The 23,185-nt window shown below is 40.7% G+C and overlaps 1 protein-coding gene across 5 annotated transcripts in view; it reads left to right on the forward strand.

Annotated features, from left to right (window-relative positions):
• ANO3 (anoctamin 3) overlaps positions 1-23,185 on the forward strand; it is a 368,385-nt gene that overhangs the window by 337,888 nt on the left and 7,312 nt on the right. For 4 of the 5 annotated variants that reach the window (XM_069965762.1, XM_069965763.1, XM_069965765.1 and 1 more), the window contains exons 14-22: positions 4,562-4,644; positions 7,154-7,294; positions 11,665-11,829; positions 14,577-14,613; positions 16,305-16,416; positions 17,809-17,866; positions 19,166-19,263; positions 20,122-20,267; positions 22,313-22,465. In XM_069965762.1, coding sequence (XP_069821863.1) covers positions 4,562-4,644; positions 7,154-7,294; positions 11,665-11,829; positions 14,577-14,613; positions 16,305-16,416; positions 17,809-17,866; positions 19,166-19,263; positions 20,122-20,267; positions 22,313-22,465 — 993 coding nt within the window. The remainder of the gene's footprint in view (positions 1-4,561; positions 4,645-7,153; positions 7,295-11,664; positions 11,830-14,576; positions 14,614-16,304; positions 16,417-17,808; positions 17,867-19,165; positions 19,264-20,121; positions 20,268-22,312; positions 22,466-23,185) is intronic. The other variant, XM_069965764.1, reaches the window with a different exon arrangement.

The following is a 23,185-nucleotide window of genomic DNA, read 5'->3' on the forward strand; positions in this document are numbered from 1 at the left end:
AAAGGGATTGGCCACTATAGTAAAATTATTCAGTGTACAGTATTAGTAAGTGTTTTCACTGTGCTTACTGATAGCAGCTCCCTGTGTACCTCGTACTGCCTTCTATTGCTCGTCTCTGTGGTGAGTCTGTCAATAAGATGGCTGGCATGGAGGAGTATGTGACCATGCCTGCCCCCCAAAGTCAAGCACTGAGCCAGTTTATGCCTATTAAAGACACTTGGTGCGGTCACATGGCATGGTCACATGCTCCTCCATGTCGGCCATCTTATGGACAGACTCACCACAGAGCAGGGCAGCCCAGCCTGGAGAAGGTGAGCCTGATATTAGCTCTATGAGGCACACAGGGAGCTGCTGTCAGTAAGTAATGTGAATACACTTACTTTTTTACAATAAATAATTTTACAATAAAGTGGCCAACCCCTTTAATTTGATGAGCCGTACAAGTCTTTAAGACTGTGGGAATGTCTTGCCCTGAAACTCCCCTCCTTCCCATAGCAGCTCTCATGCTCTTTCTCTTTTGCCCGTCAACTTTTAACTGGCTCTAGACCCAAGCCCTGCTTCTTCACCCCAGCCTCCAACATATCAGCACATACTGTAGGTCAGTGCAGAGAAGGTGCTAGAAGGCCATAGAAGGAATAGCATTTTGCTGCACAGATCTAGTCAGTGCCAGAGTGTTCACATAAAAGTTGAATTATTTCTCTATGGAGCTCTGAGTATGTATATACCTAGAAACTAAAAGCTGATGCGGTTGCAAATACAGAAATTAATTATCCATTACATATAGCCCTCAACCCGAACATTATAGAGAGGCAAATGGAGGCCATAATTATCTGAAACACATCATTATTATCAGAAGACAACGTGCTCTCCAAGGTGACCTGTCCAAGACACTGTGTACTGGGAGTATAGTTATATAAGATTTGAATTGCAATTATATATATATATATATATATATATATATATATATATATATATATATTAGAGAGAGAAGTGGTGTGCTCAACCTAAGGTTTAAGGAGAGTATAGTAAAATGTTTATTTTTATGTTCATGTTTATAGTAATATATTTGTGCAAACATACCCAAAAAGGAGAGATATACATTCTTGTTGTTACTATTTCACTTGTTTTTATATTTTTATTTAACTTTTATTTATATTTTATTTCATTTTTTGTAATTCATTTCTATATACATAAAGTAAATATTTTAATAAGATCTACCAATCGTTTTTAGAGTATTTGTATATACATTTTATATACAATTTATACACTATATGATACAGACCCAGAGCCTATATATGTCAATTGTCTTTAGAGAGCCTACCACTTATTTCCTCAAATAAATAAATATATATATATATATTGTGAGAAGGTACAAGGGGTCATAGTAGATGACCGATACGTGTCACCAAGGTGCCTGGCCTCGGTGAAGTGAGCTGGTAGCTTTTGTCAGTAACCCTAGGTTACTGACACTTTTTGTTGAATAGTATGGCTGTTTGCACAGTTGATCCGGGCCGGCCTTTCACTGGAGCAGTCTTAGAGCTGGGTGGGATGACTGCTCCCACGTATTCCAGGCCGGGTTTTCTGTGGCTGGATAGAATCCAAGTAGCTCAGCAGAGCTGAGGGTGTGGTCCCAACTCTGGAGTTTGTGGGACTTGCAGTGCTGGAGTGTGTCAGCTGGGAAGCTGGTGGGTGTCTGGAAGCTGTGCCATCCCACCTTTCCACATCCTAGCGGGTGAACCCGCAACTGAAAAGGACTTGTGAGTTTGTGACGTCCACTTGGACTTTATATTCTGTTTTGCTGAAGTCAAGCCATTAGTGTTTTAGTTTGCTGTCCCTTCTATGCTGAAAATAAAAGGACTGCTGTTTGGCTAAACTGCATATTGAGAAAGACTTTTAGATTGCCATTTGAACTCATCCCCACATATGGTGTTTCGGATGCGGGCAGCAATCCTGTGAACTTTCTGTATGTCCTGGGTCAAGGCTGCAGTACAGAGCCAGACCACACCAGCAGCCATGGAGGAGGTGATCAAACAGCTAATGCAAGCCAACCTCCAACAACAGAGGGCGCATACAGAGGCAATGCAGGCCCAGCAGGAGACTAACAAACTGTTCATCCAGCAGATGGCTGTGCTGTCAGATGCCATTCGTGCTCGGGAAAGTCCACCCAGAGCCATGCTGGATGAGGGACATAAAGTCAGGAGGACTGTGAGGGAAGCTCTACAGAAGATGACGCCAGAGGACGACATCGAGGCTTTCCTTACCGTGTTTGAGAGGGTGGCTGACAGGGAAAAGCTGCCGCCGGATCAGTGGGCTGAAGTCCTGGCCCCATATTTAACCGGGGAGCCCCAAAAGTCTTTCTCAATATGCAGTTTAGCCAAACAGCAGTCCTTTTATTTTCAGCATAGAAGGGACAGCAAACTAAAACACTAATGGCTTGACTTCAGCAAAACAGAATATAAAGTCCAAGTGGACGTCACAAACTCACAAGTCCTTTTCAGTTGCGGGTTCACCCGCTAGGATGTGGAAAGGTGGGATGGCACAGCTTCCAGACACCCACCAGCTTCCCAGCTGACACACTCCAGCACTGCAAGTCCCACAAACTCCAGAGTTGGGACCACACCCTCAGCTCTGCTGAGCTACTTGGATTCTATCCAGCCACAGAAAACCCGGCCTGGAATACGTGGGAGCAGTCATCCCACCCAGCTCTAAGACTGCTCCAGTGAAAGGCCGGCCCGGATCAGCTGTGCAAACAGCCATACTATTCAACAAAAAGTGTCAGTAACCTAGGGTTACTGACAAAAGCTACCAGCTCACTTCACCGAGGCCAGGCACCTCGGTGACACGTATCGGTCATCTACTATGACCCCTTGTACCTTCTCACAATATATATATATATATATATATATATATATATATTTATATGCATTACAAGGGAAGCAAAGAGGTCATCCTACTATCCTTTACAGCAAAACCTGCCTTCAAAATAGACACCTAATTTTAACGTTTACAATGGGGCCCTGTCTATATTATGTCTGCCTTAGGATATACTGTAATTTGCTCAGATTGCACCATAAGCAATTTTGTTACTTTCCATACGTCATCCATGACTAATAAGCTACGTGACAACGTCTTTGGCCACGTTCATGTCATGTCAACAATGTCTGGTATGTGGGCGTGCTAGAGAAAAGAAACCGACAATGACTCCCACGTCTTTCTACAATTTCTTTATAATATACCTGACTAATGTAAACTGTGTTATTTATTATATTATTATGTTAGTATGTTTATATTTATCATAATTTCACAATGTACATGGTTTTATTGAATGAAAACATATTGAATTCAATAGACCAGTATATTTAGTATACAGTATATAGTATGTAAGTTGTGTTTCTTGCATTGTCAGTTGTGTTTTTTTATGTCTAGTTTTTTGTGAAAGCTATATATATTAGACAATGGTGTTTTCATTGTCTATGCTTTAGAAAATCCATTTTTTCTATAAGGGTTCCTGACAATAAGCTGATAACAGGAAATAGGACTGTAAGGACCCCAGCTTATTACAATGCCACAACAAGTGTCCAATTCTCTGCCACCATAGGGCAAATAAGCATTACACTTATTTTTGGCTCCCGATTCTTCCCCAATAAATCACAGGTGTGTGTTAGTAGCCAACTACTGTGTTAGTAGCCAACTACTGTAAATAGCTACTAAGTTTTGATGTGGGCGCATCAGTGCACGCCGGCATGGGAATTTCCCACAGCCGCTATTCACTGAAAAGCGGCCGCAGAAAATTGACATCTTAGTTTTCAATGGCGCCGCTAGGTATCCCGGCCGGAGTGTATACTACTGTATGTGCATACACTCCGACTGGGATTCCCTCAGCCTGCAGCACTACTTAAGTACTGCAGAAATCATGGCCGTGATTTCTGCGGAACTTTCGTAGTGTGAACATAGCCTAACTGTAGAATTGCATATTACACCGTTATACACTTATAATTGGCAGTGTAATATAGATGTCTGTGTACTGGTGGGCAACAACCATACAATGCACTCTCCTATATTAGGATGACCCAGACAGAAAATTCTGAATACTTCATAGCTATTATAACCGTGTTTTATTTTGTTGACAGACGCTGGCTGTCAGAAAAGGTTTATCGCACTGCCAATTTTCTTACCATTAATTGTCTCTTCATTGCCTGATTGGCAGAGAAGTCGGAATAGCTGCCAGTATACCCAGCTTGTAATCTTCCCTCATTTACTTTTATACTTTGCCAATTGCTTACTTATAGGGTTATTATGACAACATGCATTATTATATCAAACAGTCTGATTTTATTCAATGCAGTTGCTTTAAAGGAGATGACTTGCTGTGTAGATAAGTGGATAGCCGTTTCTCTTTTGTACTATTGTGCTTTTGTGCTGCTATACTTGGCACCAGTTAGCGCAAAGACTGGGATGGATCAAAGGCGTTTGTTAACATGCACGGTACAATAAAGATGATATTGAAACGTTGATGTGCTTATTGGATAGCAACTGCTTATTGAATTTTGTACTTTTGCAGCCACTGTTTTTCTTGAGTTCTGGAAAAGGAGAAGAGCTGTACTTACCTATGATTGGGATCTCATAGACTGGGAAGATGAAGAGGTAAAGCACAACTGCAGCATTCTTATTTAAAATGAGGCAATATCAGAAAGAGCACAGTGTTGGAAGGAACAGTAAACTCAGAAATACTGATAAAAGTAGGAAAAATAATTTTACCCTTTCTGTATGTCAGTGCATGCTCCTGCAAATATCTGACTGCAGAGTACAGAGGGGTTAATCTCCTGGTGGTTGTGCGGGGTACTGTAGCACACTCCCATTTAAAACTATTTTAGACAAGGTTCACACATTGTTAAAATGCAGTGATAGTGAATCACCCATACTTCACCTCCTCTTTGCAGCACACTAACATCCTGCAGCCTCAACATATATCCTAGCCATAAAGTGAACTGGTCAGGTAAATACTGCCACAAATTTCAACAGTGTGTAAACATAGCCTATCTGTGTTTTCAATCCACTCCTCTTTTTGGTTGCAATATGAGGACCAAAATAATGAGCAAAATACTGTGTGTGAACATAGCCTAGGGTAGCTTCACACGTACTGGATCTGCAGCGTATTTCATGCCAGTTTGCTGCGGATCCTGTACTGTGAAGCTGAATGGGTCCCATACACGCAGCGGATGGAACCCTGGCCCCTTTAACCCCCCCCCCCCCAGCTTCCCTTGCTCCCCATCAGCCAATCAGTGCTGCCTGATTGGCTAATGGGGAGCGACGGGAGACGGGAGCGTCACACACAGCCACTGCGCCGAGCAGGTAATGTATGCTCAGGGCTGCGGGCGAGCGGGCGGGGGGGTTAAAGGGGCCGGGTCCCATACACGCAACGGGGACCCATTCAGCTCCACAGTACAAGATCCGCAGTGGATTTTTCTGCAAACTCCTCGCGTGAAATCCGCTGCGTATCCGGTACATGTGAAGCTACCCTTAAAGCGTGTGATCACCTACTTCTCCACACTTTTCCCGCCACTTCTAATGATTATCAGTAGGGATCCCCGCACTTCGATGCTGACCAAGTAAAGCTGTTGACATGTCCCTGTGACATATGATTTTTTTTTTTTAAATGCCAGGTATGCGTTAATTACATTACACTTGGAATAAAAATCAGTTCCATTCAGCTTGGGCACATCAGCCAATCTGAACAAGCAGAGTTGCATTTCAAATTATATGAAGATTAAGCAGAAACCTTACCCCCGATGAGATGCTGGTGGATTGCAGGCTAAATAGACAGTGCAGCTAAGCTGTAGTCATGCACCATTTCTGTTCCCTTGAGCAGAGCTAAAGAAAGAGAAATCTTGCCACTAAAACTAGGTATAAAACAAATACAAGTTAGGATTTACACAAATATTTTAAAACCACTGGATATCTCTTGCATCAATGTAATATTTCATTTCTAGGAACTTAGAAGCAATTTGTCCCTGGTATGATCACCTTAGATTATTTCACTATGCACACATAGATCTCAATCTGCATAAAACATGTAATACCTTTGTAAATAAATGACAGTATTTGTTTTGTACTATTTCTGAGCATTATTCCAGTGTACAGTATGGCACAGATGCATATTAGGAATGGTGGAATTTTCCACCAAATTTAGTAGGCAAAGCTGCATCTATCAATCAAGAACCTGGGGTGAATGACTACTGTTCAGTAGGGGCATAACCACACTTTGCATACGTTTTTCGTTAGTAACTAGCAAAATTATAAATACAGCTCTGGATTATAAGGCTAAGTTCACATTGTGTTTTTGGCCTCACGCTGGGCTACACGTCAGGAACCTATGAAAAAAGAATGTTGATGTTAGCCTGGCTTGTGGCTGAGGGGTTGAAGTGGATTCTATAGAGGCCTATTTTCACTATTCCTGGTCAGCAATCAATAAGCAGTATGGTGGAACAACGCTGAGTCACGGTATCATTACATACTGAAGAGGCTTCTCTATAACTTTGAAGGAACATATGATTAGCTAATAATTTTCTCTATCCCTAGCCTTTCTGTCCAGCCTTTTTCCTGATATACCAGAGAACTGACTTCATTCCATACCACTTCCTCCACTCTTCAGCTGCTGATTGACAGCTTTCTGCCTATAGACAGCACAGACAGATAACTGCCAATCAGCAGCTGGTGCCCATGAATATCGATGACTACTGAGCACACACACATAATAAAGAGGATTAGTTATTGTCCTTTTTATTCAGGAGGATATCTCCAAATAAGCAACACAGAACAATGTATAAGCGATACATCATTTTGTTCAGCTTCTCTGTCACTAGCATATGCTACATTTAAATAGGGCAGCATAAACCTACTGAGAGAGTCTCTTTTAAAACAAGCTATGGAGAATATGATTTTTTTTTGTTTACTACATATTACTATAAAGCTAGAATAAAGAAGCACTCAAAGATGCTTTTATATAGAGTTTTTCTGCATCAGTTGTGTTTGTATAGACTACTTGAGATAAACAACACATTTTGGCATACTATATGTGTATGGTATACTATATGTGATCGAGGTTAATGTGAGGTCACTTGTGTGTATATAATACTGGTCCATGTCTTTACAGGAAGAGTTGCGCCCACAGTTTGAAGCAAAATATTCTAAACTGGAGCGGGTGAATCCTATAACCGGCAAACCTGAACCCTTCCAGCCCTTCAGTGACAAGCTTAGTCGTCTCATGGTGTCTGTATCAGGAATATTCTTCATGGTAATACTTCTTTTTTCCATCTTTTTTTTTTATAGGCCAATCACTGTCAGGACTGGTTCACATAAGGTTCGCATTGTGAATTTTAGTCTATGTATTTCTTTCAGGATAAAAAAGGAATTGATCTCAGAGAGAGAAATTGAATGAAAAGAAAAAAAGGCTTTTAAAAAAAAAGTCATTTATCCCTCTCATTGATCTAGTCTGGAATTTTCTAAAACTAAGCAAGTAAACAATAAGTTGGTAATATGACTCCTTGGTTTGTCTTAGAATTGTAATAATAGGGGCCTTAAAGGGACCATACATTACATTATACACCACTAGCATCACAGAGTTCCAGGTTCATAGACACAATGTCACGGCCCTATTCAGCCAATCCGTAGCCACAGCAGTGTCCAGCTTCAACCACTGATGCTTAGCTGGCAGTAACCATTTTTTTTTTTCAGATGTGCGGCTGCCATCTTGGCAAACTCATACCAAACTTTGTAAAAAGTTTGATTCGGTACTTGACTTTTTGTCAAATCTTGGCTCAGAAGTTTCACATCACTATTGTCCTTCTCTCTTCTTCCTGACAAACTGCCTTTGAAAGGAAGCTTTAATGTTTTTCTCTTCAAATTAGGTCATTTCATGATTTAATGGGTCTAATATGCTTTATAAAGTACTATATATAGACTTGTTTTCAGGCAATGCTTCATTAACTCTCCAAAAATGATCTCAAATTAGTCGCCTCCAAAAGAAAAACATATTCTTTGACAGTCCATACTGATGGGACAGCGCCGCAGTCAGTGATTGGCTGAGTGGGCTGTCACTCTTGAAGCTAGAGTGACATCCCACTCAGACAATCACTGGCTGCAGTGCTGTCCCGTCAGTGATTGACTGAGTGGGCTGGAGGTATCTGGTATCTGGAGGACACTGGAGGGGTGCAGACATGTGAGCATACTATTTTTTTCTCCAGATTTGCGGCTGCCATCTGCCATCTTTGGTTCAGTTCTAAACTTTTTTCCAAGGTCAAAACAAATGGTTGGTTTGGGAGATTTGTTTTGCTCATCTCAATATATCATTACTGTCCTACTCCTTTCTTCCTGAAATACTGTCCTATGAAGGGAACTCTAATGTTTTTTCTTGATTCCCTTCAAATAAGCGTATCTCATGTGGATCTGATATGCATTATAAAGTAGTATATGTAGACTTGTTTTCAGACAATGCTTCATTAGCTCACCCCTACATAGGAGAAAATTATCCCCTATTAGTCGCCTCCAGAAGAAAGACTTCTTATTCTTTCTATGTACATACTATAGCAGGGCTGGTTAACTATAGAGATACATGAGGGGGCATTGATTCTCATCAAATAAACTCAGATGGTGTGTGGAGACTTATTTTCATGTAATTGTGCTCCTCATGTACAAGAACCCCAAGAAAGCAGACTCTGGTCAAAGGTATACTTATTCTCTTTATGATGATTCTATTATAAAGACCTTCGGCAATTTTAAGGCCATTCCTGCTCCACTTAGAATTCTGGAAAGAAACAATATGCAAAATAGTTCTCACACCTCTTAGGCAAAAGTGGTGTTCCTTCAGGTCAATGTTTTACTCCATCTCTGAGTCTTAGAACACTGACTAAGGATCCTATTCCACGGGCCGAGGAGGGCCCGATCAACGATGTAAACGAGCGGCGATCTGCTAGATCGCCGCTCGTTTACCGGGCCTAATCCACGGCCCGATGATCGTTGAGCGAGGGCTGCAAGGACATCGTTACCGATGTCCTTGCAGCCCTTGCAGCATCATACATTACCTGTCCAGGCTTCTTCTCCGCGCTGTCTTCATCTCCGGGTCCCGCACGCTCTATCTTCAGAATGGCCGGTCAGCTGACAGGCCACACTCAGCCAATCACAGGCTGCGGCGGTCCCGGCCTGTGATTGGCTCAGCGCTCCATCAGCTGACTGGCCATTCTGAAGATAGAGAGTGCAGGACCCGGGGATGAAGATAGCGCGGAGAAGACCTGACAGGTAATGTATGCTGCTGCTGCTTGTAATCGTCAGTCGCCCGCCGCGTACCGCTATTCAACCGTACTGATGCGCGGTAGGGGAACAATGATTTTAGGTCTGGCCCTAAATGAACGATCAGTCGATGACACGATAATCGGCTGATCTTTCTCTCTATTTCACCGAACGATAATCGGGCGAATCGGGCCAAATGGGGCTGATCCGGCCGATTATCGTTACTGTGGAATAGGGCCCTAAGGATCTGTGCCAAGGAGACTCTGTGAGATACATTTTGTGCTTCCGCAGAGGAGCAAATTATTTTACTGGGCAATACAGAAATGTACATGAATAAGACCCTGTTCTCGGCTTTCAATCATATGCACCAGTTTATTTTGGCTGGAAATTGCTGATAATTACTTCTATACCAGACACAATAAGGGAGTGTTTCTTAAATCATCCATTGGGACATCTGCCATATTTATGTGGAATTCTCATAGTATATAGTACTATAGTGTATTTTTGTAGGTGTGGGTAAGCCAATGACACAGCTTTTACCCTGGAGATCACTGATTCTATCCTCATGCCAGGAAACCTGAAAGTATGCTGTCCATCCTAAGAACTGAATTTTTGCATTTACTGTTATTATTTGAAAATTGCCAAAGTTAAATATAAGCCCCTTATCCTGCTTGCCAATAAAATATAACTAATATTTTACATTGTTATAAAATTATGTGAACTGTCAGGAACAATAATTATTCATTAGTCTTTCAATTTGTTGCCGTCTATCTTGTCACAATTTATTATTGTCACTGTTAGTAAACAAATTTGTTGTAAATTACATTGCAACATTGTATTCGCTCGCCAAATGGCAGTGCCAACAGCCAAGAAGATTATTTCCTGAATGACTGCATTCGATTCACTTTCATAGACTGTTTATAAATTTTTAATAGTGAAATATGTCAATAGTCTATGAAACTGGGTGTACTGCAGCTATCCAGGAAACAGTTTACTATCATGAAAGAAAGAAAAAATCTTCTTGGCTTTTTTATGAACTGATTGGCCGAGGAATATAAGGATGCAAAGTAATCGAATCAAACAAAATAGTAACAATAATACCTTGGGACTGAATGCATGGCAACAAGCTGTTCATTAGAGATGAGCGAACTGGGTTCGGGTTTGAGTCGATCCGAACCCGAACTTTCGGTAATTGATTAGCGGGGGCTGCAGAACTTGGATAAAGCTCTAAGGTTGTCTGGAAAACATGGATACAGCCAATGAGTATATCCATGTTTTCCACATAGCCTTAGGGCTTTATCCAAGTTCAGCAGCCACCGCTAATCAAATGCCGATAGTTCGGGTTCGGATGGACTCGAGCATGCTCGAGGTTCGCTCATCTCTACTGTTCTTTATTTCTCCTTAAAAATGCAGTTTTTTGTTACATTTTTGTAACAATTTTTATTAGAGATGAGCAAAGGGAATCTGAAGAATTCCAATTTGTGGTGAATCAGGCATTAAAGTCACTTTGTAATTATTTGCAAATTTACTAAACATGTTGGCTGCACATGTTAGCTTACAGAACTGTCTTTTGGTGGGTGCAAAAGATTATCCTGCAAACCCCACTGTGATGTCAGCACCTCCCCCCTCACCCTCTATATAAGGTGATTGGCTTCCTGGAGGCGGCCAGTCAGCTGTGTATAGTGGAAAGAAGGCAGTTAGAGTAGGGAGAGAAATACAGAGAGATAGGGACAGAGAGGAGAGGAGGGTGGATTTTGGGTGGTTTTCTGTGGGAGCAGTGAAGCCATTGTTCAGTTTATCAAGTAACTGGGTGACTGTTGTTTATTATACCAAGTCACTGGGTGCTGGGTGTGCATTATAGGAAGTCACAGTGAACACAGTGTCCATCTTTAAACCTCACTGGGTGCTCATTTACCAATGTCCACTGCTGTCCTGGGAGAAAATTAATATTACGCCACTGATATACCAACGTCCACTACTGTCCATGGTGGAAATTAAATGATTGGACGGCTGATTGACATTTTTTTTTTTTTTTTTCATTTACATTTTCCAATTTTGACACTGTCAGCTGTTGAAAAAAATTGCTGCTCTGTAATAGTCCAACTGTTGTAGCTACCATAGCTTGCCTGTTTTAATAAAAAAAATTGTTTGCATGGAAATTCGCAAACTTTACAAAACAAATTTCCGAGTGATTCTCTCTTCTCTAATTTTTAGATAATTTTTGTAATCATTTCATAATAACAAAGACAAAAGTGTAAGTTATTGATAGGAAATGGTTTATTATTTGCCTGTTTATCTAATGGTTGTTTACCCCACAGATACCAAGAGGACATATCTATGCTGTGGAACACATTCTTATTTTCATATATTTCCTTTCAGATTTCTCTAGTGCTAACCGCAGTCTTTGCTGTGGTTGTATACCGACTGGTGGCCATGGAACAGTTTGCATCCTTAAACTGGCATTTCATTAAGAAGTATTGGCAGTTTGCAACATCAGGCACTGGGGTCTGCATAAATTTCATGATCATCATGTCCCTCAATGTGGTAAGATTCATTGATAACTGAACCTATGGCGGTAACACATTATTGCTTTCCGTTTGATTCGATGCTGCAGAAGGCTGGGAAATAGCTTGTTTTTATATAGACTTGGACAGATCAGTATTAAATGTTCAGTGCACATTATTATAAAGTGTAGCAATTGACTGTAAACCGGCTAATGTGGTTCCTGGGCAGCTTGTTTTATTACAGAGATAAGAAGTGACTTCTCTGGTGTTGTTACCAAGCTGCTAAAATTGACTGGAATCAGTTGAATATATGTCCCATTAAGGAAAATATTTGTGCTTTAGGCATCAGTGAGCCTATTGCTTTATCAAATATTAGACCTAATATAATGTGAAAAAAACTAATTTACTTATTCCAATGTAGCTACTAATTTAATTACTGTATATTGCTTCATTTAATGAGTGTAAGTGGTGATGTCATCAGTGGTAATTGGAAAGCAGCTGTCATGGCCATAAAATACAGTGTGATATCTACAACAGTGATCTGCTTCCAAGGACCAGTTGGAAACATTAAGGGCCCAGGGATGACACGTTGTAGCTGCCATGGCTATAAAATGTTCATCTACACTAGTGGTCCCTAAACTCTTGATGATTGCAAGCCACACTAAATTGTGGTTATAAAGAATGCTATTAAATATATGGTGTAGTGTAGGGGTAGTCTAATTGAAGAGATAATGAAACCAAAGTTAAAAACTAGGGTGTGCTGCAAATGTGTTATCGGACAACACCGAGCAAAATGTATTTTTTAATATGTTATTACATAAGGAAAGTCAGACAATTTTCTAATATACACTAATTATGGGAAATGCACATAAAGTGCCATATCCCTCAATTTAGTAGATCAGACAGGCTTCAATTCTACAAAAAAAAAAAAAAAAAGTGACGTCACGAATCAAAGCAGGGCTGGGTGTAATTCCTATGAAGCGTCCAGCAGGGGGAGCAGTGTATGGAGAAATTACAAAGTAAGAACATGTACATAGTACATAGTAAGGACATGCACTTGTGGTGCGGCTGCCCCCCCCCCCCTTGCCAGCAGCCCCCAGTGAACAACCCCACCCCCTAAAGACCCCCAAACTAGCCGTATCACAAGTGCCAGCAGCCCCGCCCATAGTGCATAGGAATGGGCTGCTGGCACTTGTAGTTTAGCTGCGGCTGCCCCCGTGACATTAGACCCAGACCAGCCATCCACCCCCCAAAAACCCCAAACTATCCCCATCAGAAGTGCCAGCAGCCCCGTCCACAGCACATAGGACGGGGCTGCTGGCACTTGAAGTGCGGCTGCTCCACCCTCGCCCCACGAAAGCAGACCCCAGACCAGCACCCCCCCTAAGGACCCCATAGCTCCCCCCAAACACCTCCTTCCATCAGGTGCCCCTGAACTGCACAGAGAGTAGGTGCATAACCTCCTGCGATGCGGCGTCTCCCTGCTCTCTCTCTCTTATCCCGCTGCAGTACGGGAGAGGAAAGAGAGAGCGGGGAGATGCCGCATGACAGGAGGTTATGCACCTCCTCTCCGTGTGGTTCGGGGGACACCCGGGGGAAGGGGGTGTGCTGGGGTGAGCTGGGGGGTCACTGGTCTGGGGTCTGCTGATGTGGGGGGGAGAGGGTGGGGGCAGCCGCACTACAAGTGCCAGCAGCCCCCCCCCCACATGCGCACGACAGCGGACCCCAGAGCAGCGCACCCCCTAAGGACCCCATAGCTTACCCCCACACACCTACTTCCCCCGGTTGCCCCCCAAACTGCACGGAGAGGAGGGGCATAACCTCCTGTCATGCAGTGCCTTCCCACTCTCTCTCCTCTCTCGTACTGCAGCTGGAGAAGAAAGAGAGTGAGGAGATGCCGCATCACAGGAGGTTATGCACCTCCTGTCCGTGCGGTTTGGGGGGCATCCGGTGGAAGGGGGTGTTTGGGGGTGAGCTATGGGGTCCTTAGGGGGGTGCTGGTCTGAGATCTGCTGTCGTTGGGGGGAGGGCAGGAGCAGCCGCACTACAAGTGCCAGCAGCCCCATTCTATGCGCCGTGGACGGGGCTGCTGGTGCTTCTGATGGGGTTTTTTTTTAGGTTTTTTGGGGGGGCGGGTGGTTGGTCTGGGGTCTACTGTCGTGTTGGGGGGGAGAAGGGCAGCCGCACCACAAGTGCCAGCAGCCCCGTCCTATGTGCCGCGGATGGGGCTATTGGCACTTGTGATATAGTTACTCTTACTATGTAATTTCTCCATACACTGCTCCCCCTGCTGTACACTTTACACCCAGCCCTGCTTCGATTTGTGACGTCACATTTTTTTTTTTAGAATTGAAGCCTGTCTGATATAATAAATTGAGGGAAATAGCATTTTTTGTGCATTTCCCATAATTAGTGTATATTAGAAATTTGTCTAACTTTCTTTATGTAATAACATATTAAAAAATAAATTTTGCCTAAACTTTTTCTTTAAGTGGAAATCCTCATCCTGAACATTCAGGATTATTGGCAACATCACATGACTATTGGTGACCACGTAGAGGAATTATTTCAGCCACATGCAGTGACACATGTAGGAACGTGGCCTTACAAGATAAAAAAAAAATAACATGTTCATCAATTGGAACCTTAGCAACAGATACTGGCCTGGGGACTACATGTTATCCGTGATGCATACTGTATTCGCAGATAAGTCATATCATAAACTTCTATCAGGTCCCAGTGAGATACTATTTTGCATAATATTTTTATATTTATTTTTTATTCCAGGTTTATGAGAAAGTTGCATATCTTCTTACCAACTTAGGTAAGTTCTCTGTGTATAGCTACAACCCAGAGCAATAAATATGCAAAAGAAGATCAATCGTTTCCCATACATACTGTAGTTTTTTTTATTGCTGTATAAATTAAACATTTGACATATTTACAATTTAATGACCTACTGTCAAAAAAATGATAATGCTTAGGCTTTTTTGTCTGTGTTGGGCTGAAACTGTGTGCAAGGTGCTACTAGATATTTGAGTTATTATGTAGCCCTTTACACAGGAGACTTTTTTTTTTATTAACCCTGTTCCTTGTCATACCAGTCAGATTGTTAGTATGAGCTATCTGACATGCCACCAGTGATGGCCTTTAATCATGTTACATGTATTCCCATCTTAAATCCTTTTCTCGCGTGTTAGTCTAGACTTTTCCAACAACATACTACTCTTCTTCACAGAATAGAAAACGTACTGTCTCTCTTTTGCAGCTTATAGATAGTGACCCTGTAAATTAGAATCAATTGACCCAAATTAGAACTTCAAGATATCACTTGGAATTTTAAGCAAACCATGGACACCCGTCTGTGGAAAGTTTCATAATGTTTGCTCCTTATCAGTGCATAACATGGTTCATGATGGCTGGGACAGACGCCTTAAAAGAATCTGTTAAAAAGTTACTGTTTGATCTGGGTTAGATGCCAATAAGGAAAAGTACCTTCCAAGAACTGCTTCAAAGGAGTCTTTCCCAGCCCACCAAAACTCTACTCTGTACTAATAAGAAACAAAAATGTAGAATCAGCACTGTCTATAGATGAGTGTCTCTGGTTTGGCTAAAAGCCCTAGCCATATCTCAAGACTTTACTTTATATCGAACATTGACTAGCTGTCCGTAGTTAGCGCTATAGCTATAGTTTGCCTCCTTTAGGAGAACTACTTTTACCAGGAAACATCACTTGCAAGACTCCCTACACCAGCTGGGTCTCTACAAGGAGAAACAATATCATCCAAAAATCTGTAAATTGTTTGCATTTTTTCAATGTACAGTAAGCGGTATTAAAGTAGTAATTCAAACTTGCCTTTGAAGTAGTCCCATTGCTGTCTAGTTTTTTCTTTTGTTTTTCAGTCCATCTGGATATTCACCCTAAGTTTCCAAAGATGTTATGGTTGCCGAAGTGGCAATTGTTCTACATAAGAAAATAGTTATATAAATATAAAGATATGCAATTGTGCATGTGATGTCATTTAAGTGTAGTTGCATACCGTTATATGAATTGTAGATAGACCTAACTATGCAAATGAAAACTACATTTTATAATCCTATAACATGTGAACACAGACAAAGACACATCAAGCCCAGAGTTTAGCAATAGTACAGATGATTTTTTTATGGGGGCCAAAAGGCTTCTAGCTATTCCTCTGTCTAGACTATTGAACATGGGATAATGCCCTTTGGGACTTTCTTTAAAGAGTCTTTTGAGAGAAGATACATAAATTCAACTTCTAAGGTCTTACTGAACTTCTAATGGTCTTCCAAATTAATTAATACATCTAATGAAAAATACTTCATTATATCCTTCTCACGTTGAAAAAGCTATGAGGAATCTACATTAATGTATATAAAGAAACCAAGCAAAGGTCTGGAACTAAGAGGATATATCAAGGAATGTGCCTGAGGCAGACAAGAACTGCAATGCAATATTTTTTTCAACAATGTAGTCTTGTGTTCACTTTCCAGAGCATCCAAGAACGGAATCTGAGTGGGAAAATAGTTTCGCTTTGAAAATGTTTCTCTTCCAATTTGTCAACTTAAATAGCTCCATATTTTACATTGCCTTCTTCCTTGGCAGGTAAGTGTAAATAAATTTGCTAATATGTACAGATTGTCATTGGAGTCAGGAAGGAATTTTCTCCCTGTGATGGGGCAATTGTCATCTGCCTCATAGGGGTTTTTGCCTTCCCCTGGATTAACACAGTAGGGCTTTCCTAGGTTGAACCTGATAGACTCTTGTCTTCTTTCAACCTTATTAACTATGTTCCAGTACTATGTTCCAGTATAGTCCATAATATGTGACAAGCCTTCTTGTGTTACTACATATGGTCTAGACTAGAGTTGTACCCCATTTACATAATTAGAGGTTATGATCAAAGGTGCAGGAAGTATGATAAGATTGTTCAGTAGTACCATTTAAACAAAGTCTTCCAAAAAATTATCCAGCTAGGTGATCAGCTCCTTCAAATGAAATCTCCAGTCATCACTGGGTAATATTGGAGAAGTTATGATAGGCCACACTTTTTCCTCTAGTTGATTTCTACTTGAATTTCTGTTCTGCCTGGTAGAGAAGTGCCCCTCTCTGATGTCTATATGCTCTCTGATACTCAGTACTACCAGGATATAGTGTTGAATTTTTTGAATATTTTTTAGACAATATTGAGTCACTAAGAAGATTCCTACAATTAATAGAGTTTGTGACATATTATATCTATGCTTTTCTAGATCTCAAAAAAGCCACTTGATCAGGAGATTTGTATTTCGAAGTGATAATCTGTAAGGCACCTCTGATGGTGACAGATAGAGATGAGGAAATCGCTTCATCAGCATTCTGCTTATCATTCACTGCTCCGCTCCCTGCCACTGCTCCCAGGATGCCGGGAAAAGCTGGATTCAATCCTTGGAAATTTTTCCCAGTTTCCCAGGATTGGATCCAGATTTTCCCAAGCACCGGGGGGTGAGCAGCAGGGAGCGGAGCAGCTCTAAAAGGCTGGCGGCATGATGGGAGGAACCCTGATAAAACAAAGAGCTTCACTTTGTTTAGATGAGCGATTCGCTCATCTCTTGTGAGAAATACCAGTGGAAAATAGAGGACCCAATAGCAAAATTGAAAGATATGTTTATAAATGTGCAACCAAATGCTATTCAGTGCACATGTCCTACTAGACATACTGTATTACCAGAAGTGTTTACAAGAACTACACACCTAAAACTAAACATGGGAATTTCCCACTGACTTCAAAGCATGTAACTAGTTTCACAGGATTGTATCCGGAACCTTGTCTGACCACAATCCTAAACTGCTTGGTATCTTCTCTGCAGCAAAGGAGTTCCTGGAATATAGATATTTGCTTATTTTGCGTTGCAACTGTGTGGGCCAGCAATCTGACCCATTTGAAGACTGTCCATCCAGGTCTGCACTGTTTGCACAGTATTAGTGAATTCCCTGCAATCTGTCTATTGGTTACAGGTTTGCAGGAAGACCTGGAAAATATAACAGACTTTTTGAAAGATGGAGGCTGGAGGAGGTAGGTTCTCGATTCTTGTTTGAAAAAAAAATATATATACATAAACTTTTATGATAAAAAATAAATATTAATAATAAAAAAAATACACAACAGTATAAAAATAAATAAAATAAAAAAATAAACAACATTTCTAGTCAGTGGTTTCTTAAAGTGAACCTTTAAGGAGATTTACCTTTATCTAAAAGCACTATATGCTAGAAGAATGAGATAAGGTGAGCTCTGTGATTTATATAGGTTTACATAGTTTTAGACAAGGTTTGTGAGTAAAAATTAGTGTATGGCTATATTCCCACAACATAATTTCTTGGCCGTTTGAGGCCAAAAATAATGTCTGCTATTGTACAAATGATGACCATTATGAAATAACATCCGTTATTTGGCATCAAACTGCCAAAAAAAAGACGTTTATTTTTATTAATGATCATGGTCATTAATAGACATGAGCGAACCGGGTTCGGGTTAGAGTCGATCCGAACCCAAACGATCAGCATTTGATTAGCTGTGACTGCTGAATTAGAATAAAGCTCTAAGCTTGTCTGGAAAACATGGATACAGCCAATGACTATATCCATGTTTTCCACATAGCCTTAGGGCTTTATCCAACTTCAGCAGCCCAGACTAATCAAATGCCGAAAGTTTGGGTTTGGATGGACTCGAGCATTCTCGAGGTTCGCTCATCTCTAGTCATTTATTTTGGCTGCTGTTTTGCAACAGTGAATGTAATTTGACCTTATTTTTACATTGTGGGAACATAGCCAAAATCTTGATAGGACTCCTAGAAGACTCAGTGAGAGTCCTGCTTTCTCCACCCACTCACAGTGATTGACAACCTTCACATGAAAATCTAGGTATTTATGCAGTAAATCTTGGTATTTATCCATAATTCCTCATGTACAGCCCCACCAACATATACTTTATTATTACCAATGTCCATGGGCCCTGCCAGGGGCATACACAGAAACCATACAAAGACTCACTATTGCCTAATGAGAATGATCTCAAATGGACTCCACCTTTATTAGAGTTAATGCCCATCATTACCCTGTTTTTTAAAATATACTTCTTTCTCCAACCTGATAAAGTATAAACTCTGGCTAGTTGCACCTCCACTCGGAGACCTAGCTGTATAGAGATTCATATAACTACCCTAATAGAAGCTGTATGCAGTGAGAAGTATTAAAGAGCTATGATCTAAACCCTATAAAGCATCTCATATTATTTTTTCATAAATGTTTGATTACAAGGCCCATTCCTATAGTACAGTACATGTATGTATTTTTTTTTCTTTTTTTTACTCAGTGTCATCCGAGTGGCTGTCTTATAGATCTCTGCTTACAAATGGGAGTAATCATGGTCTTAAAACAAATGTGGAATAATTTCATGGAACTTGGATATCCGTAAGTAATACATAGAGTATATATCTTTAAGAGGTAGTAAAAATCAGCCATATATGATCTACTCAGGCTGTGCTCTGACTTGATATACACGGAGAATGGGAAGTCAAGCAAAATATAATCGAGATCATTAATCTTCCTCTTCTCTCATGGCAAAAGGATAGATTTGATTTTGTTCTGAAAACAGAAAGATGTTTTATTGACCATAGATGACACGAAAACCTCTCAATTTGCATTAACAGGCTGAAAATATACTGTACTTGTAATGCTAAAAAAAGAAAAAACTTACATAATGTCATGTTATTGGTGATTCTATTACGAGGGGGTGCTGATAAGTCTTTGGCTTTACCCAGAAAGAAACGAGAAAGGAAGATGAAACTTTGCATTTACTCTACATACACACCACTGATGTCAACACACTTCTAACATCAGTATTCCAAGCTCTGTAACCTTGTGAAAAGAAGGATTTTGATTGTGCGCCAAACCAGTCATCTGTAGCAGCCATGGCATCAGAAATGGTGTGAAATTTGGTACCCTTAAGGTGTTTCTTCAGGTTTGGAAACCAGTTTTACTGTGGTTGCTTGGACGCCACCATTACGTTTTCCTGTGCGCCTAGATTACTGTTGCCGTAAACTACATACACAAAATTTGGAAAACATGTATTAGACGCATAAGGCTTTCTTGTGATGTAACATTCATTACCATAGAAACAAAAAAAAGGAACACAAAGCCAAAGACTTATCAGTAGCCCCTTGTATATAGCAATCTATTCCAGTCTCAGACCTTTTTGTAGACTTCATAGTAATTATAGGTAGGGCATAATGGAATGAATATTCTTGTTATATTTTCTATTTCAATCAGACTTCTTCAGAATTGGTGGTCTCGAAGGAAAATAAAAAAAGGAGGACAAGCTGTAGAAAGCAAGATAACATTACCACAGTGGGAAAAAGACTGGAACCTGCAGCCCATGAACGCTCATGGTTTGATGGAGGAGTACTTAGAGATGGGTAAATAGAAAAAGGGTTTAAAGATGAAAGAATTACACTTGGTGGGGTGGCTTGGTGGGCACAATAATTCATAGTATGTAAGTCATCCACTTATGAGCCCAAGGAATGATCAGAGACTTAAATGCAAGTGCTCTTGTGCATGTTTATTCAGCAGAAAAGTGAAATCATAGACCATAAATTCCAACACTTCAATGTTAAAGGTTTTTCTAGTAGTCTTAGAATAAAGAACATAAAGGGCTAGGTGTGAACTAGCAATATAACATCAAAGATACAGTAGTTCCTACAGACATGATGCTCTGGCAGAAGTCAGGCGGCAACACAGTACATGCTTGTGGTAGATGGTAAAATGAAAAGGTGATTGTATTAGAATATGAATATGAATATATATATATATATATATATATATAAGATGTTGCATCAAGTGGGCCCACAGAGATGGGCCTGAGGTCAGCACATAAGTGGATCACTTATATAACATAAATAAAAGAAGAGCATCTTGGGACCTTATTTTGTATAATATTTTATAAGCTGATACTGAGGGTAGGTCTAGTGTCTTACTACTATGAGATTGATGGCATCTCTCGCTATTCTTTAAATGGGAACTCTTGTGGAGATCACTGAGGTCTCTATGATGGGACCCCAAGTTATGATACTTTTCGCAGCTATCCTGTGAATAGGTAATAAATAGAGATTAGTGCCAATCAAGCATGCTCCTTTCCTTTCTCTCTACTCTTTTTTTTATTACCTCTGGTCCCACTCAGGTGATGGAACCAAGGGGTTTGATTTAGCTATGATTGGGCGGAAGTACGTAATATGGTTGTATTTGACCTCCGTTGAGGCCCAATTTGGTATTGTGGAGAGTTTTCGCGGAATGTATTGTTTTAAAGTGTACCACATGATTGCTTGATTAATCTTTGTCTGAGTCATGTTAGACAAATCGCACAGTTATTCTGGGCTATTGTTGTCTGCCCAATTTGTCTGCTTATTTATTGTTCATTTATTCCGAAATTAATAAAACTTTATGGAAACCAATCAAGCATGCTCCAGTCCAATGGTTTGGCATTTAAATAACAGTGGCTGCAGAAGTTGTAAGCAGCCCTAGAGAGTGTGGGGAGTGTGTAGTCTTTACAGGATATTATATTGTAGACATTTCCTTAAGATATGAAGATAGGATATCAATATAAGAGTGATTCCCCACTGACTAGCTGATTTAAAAGGCTGAAACACTAAACTAAATGCTTCTAAGGGATGTTTCCTTGTTGGCCTAGTCTTAGTATAGGTAATTAATGCATGATCGGTGAGTATCCATAGTCCAAGGATCTAAACTGGTAAGCAGAATGAAAGGGGCAGAGTTTTTGTGGCAGTCCAGAGGGTGTGTCGCCCACATCATTGGAATATCCTGGCAACCTCCTCTAGGCCGGGTTCACCAAGCGTAAGACACTGGCCTTTCTGTGACCCGGTCGTGTCACAGAATGGTCAGTGTCGGTAAAGATCATCCCAGCCGTTACTGCAGTACCGGCCGGATTAACTTCATTTATGTTGAATTGGGATGTGCCTGCATCCCAATTCAACATTGCACAAAATGGAGAGTGCGGCTGGAACGGCTCTATTGTGTGGACTGACATGTTGGTTTTTCTTGCGGCCGCTAGGGATCCCGGACGGAGTGTATACCATGTTTATACACTCCGGATGAGATTCCATTTATTTTAACGCAATACATATTTTGAATTAATCCGTCCGTCATTAATTCTAAATATACGTTGTGTGAATGTGGCCTTAATCTGTGCCAAAGGGTCCAAAGGGTCCTTAGATAATTACCTAACCAAGATAAAAACCTAGTTTGTACCAATATTTGAATCCTAAATTAAGAAACATAGTATAACCTCATCCAGAAATACCCCCATAATTGACCACAAATATTAGCATACACCTCTCTCTGTAGCACTACTGAGTCTATCATTTGTCATTTAAATATGTAAAAATAGAGTTGACCAACAAAATGAGTGACTTGGGGTCCTGACATCTAATGACCTTTTATTCTTCAGTCATACAGTTTGGATTTACCACAATCTTTGTTGCTGCCTTCCCACTGGCGCCTCTCCTGGCATTGCTTAACAATATCATTGAGATAAGATTGGACGCCTATAAGTTTGTTACACAGTGGAGAAGGCCCATGCCTGCCCGAGCCACTGATATAGGTATGTATTTAGCTCCATCAATGTCCTATGAAGGATGATGTTGCTACTTACTGATTTTCATTAATAATAGTTTATCTAGACTTTAAGTCAAACACCAGGCAGTTTTGGATGTGTGACACTCACTCTGGCTCCATAGATATTATTATTAAACCCATACATATTGCAGGAAATGGAAGACAATGGCTGAAAATTACATATGTTTGGAATGGAATAAATAAGTAACCTTGTTAGTTGAAACCATATAACTTAATGTCTATCTCTAAAGCTCATGTCACCTTTGCTAAAAAAAAAAAAAGGAATAAACTATGGATGAGACCAGCTATAGGAGCAAGCTATGTGAGTGTTATCATTGTGATTGAATAAGGTGTATCACCTATTATTACAGAAGATGGCGCCACTGACTCATATAACCTTGACATCTTAATCTATTTAGAAACAGAACACATTTATTGCTTAAAGGGGAACTATCAGCAGGTTAGGCCAATCTAACCTGCTGATAACCCTCTATTGCGCACAGGATGTAGGGGAAGAAGGTATGTCCCTTACTTTCCTCCTCAGCACTGTTCCCGTGCGGTTAACAGTGTAATCCTCAGTCCGGAGTAGCGTTAGGAGTACTACCCCGCCCATTTAGCGCCGATCCGGCCCGACCATTCCATTGTTTATCCTTAAAAGGAGCAGAGCAGCTTGTGTGAGGGAGCAGGGCAGTGCTCCTAATGGTGC

This window comes from Dendropsophus ebraccatus, chromosome 4, assembly GCF_027789765.1.
Source record: "Dendropsophus ebraccatus isolate aDenEbr1 chromosome 4, aDenEbr1.pat, whole genome shotgun sequence".
In the NCBI taxonomy this organism is placed as follows: domain Eukaryota; kingdom Metazoa; phylum Chordata; class Amphibia; order Anura; family Hylidae; genus Dendropsophus; species Dendropsophus ebraccatus.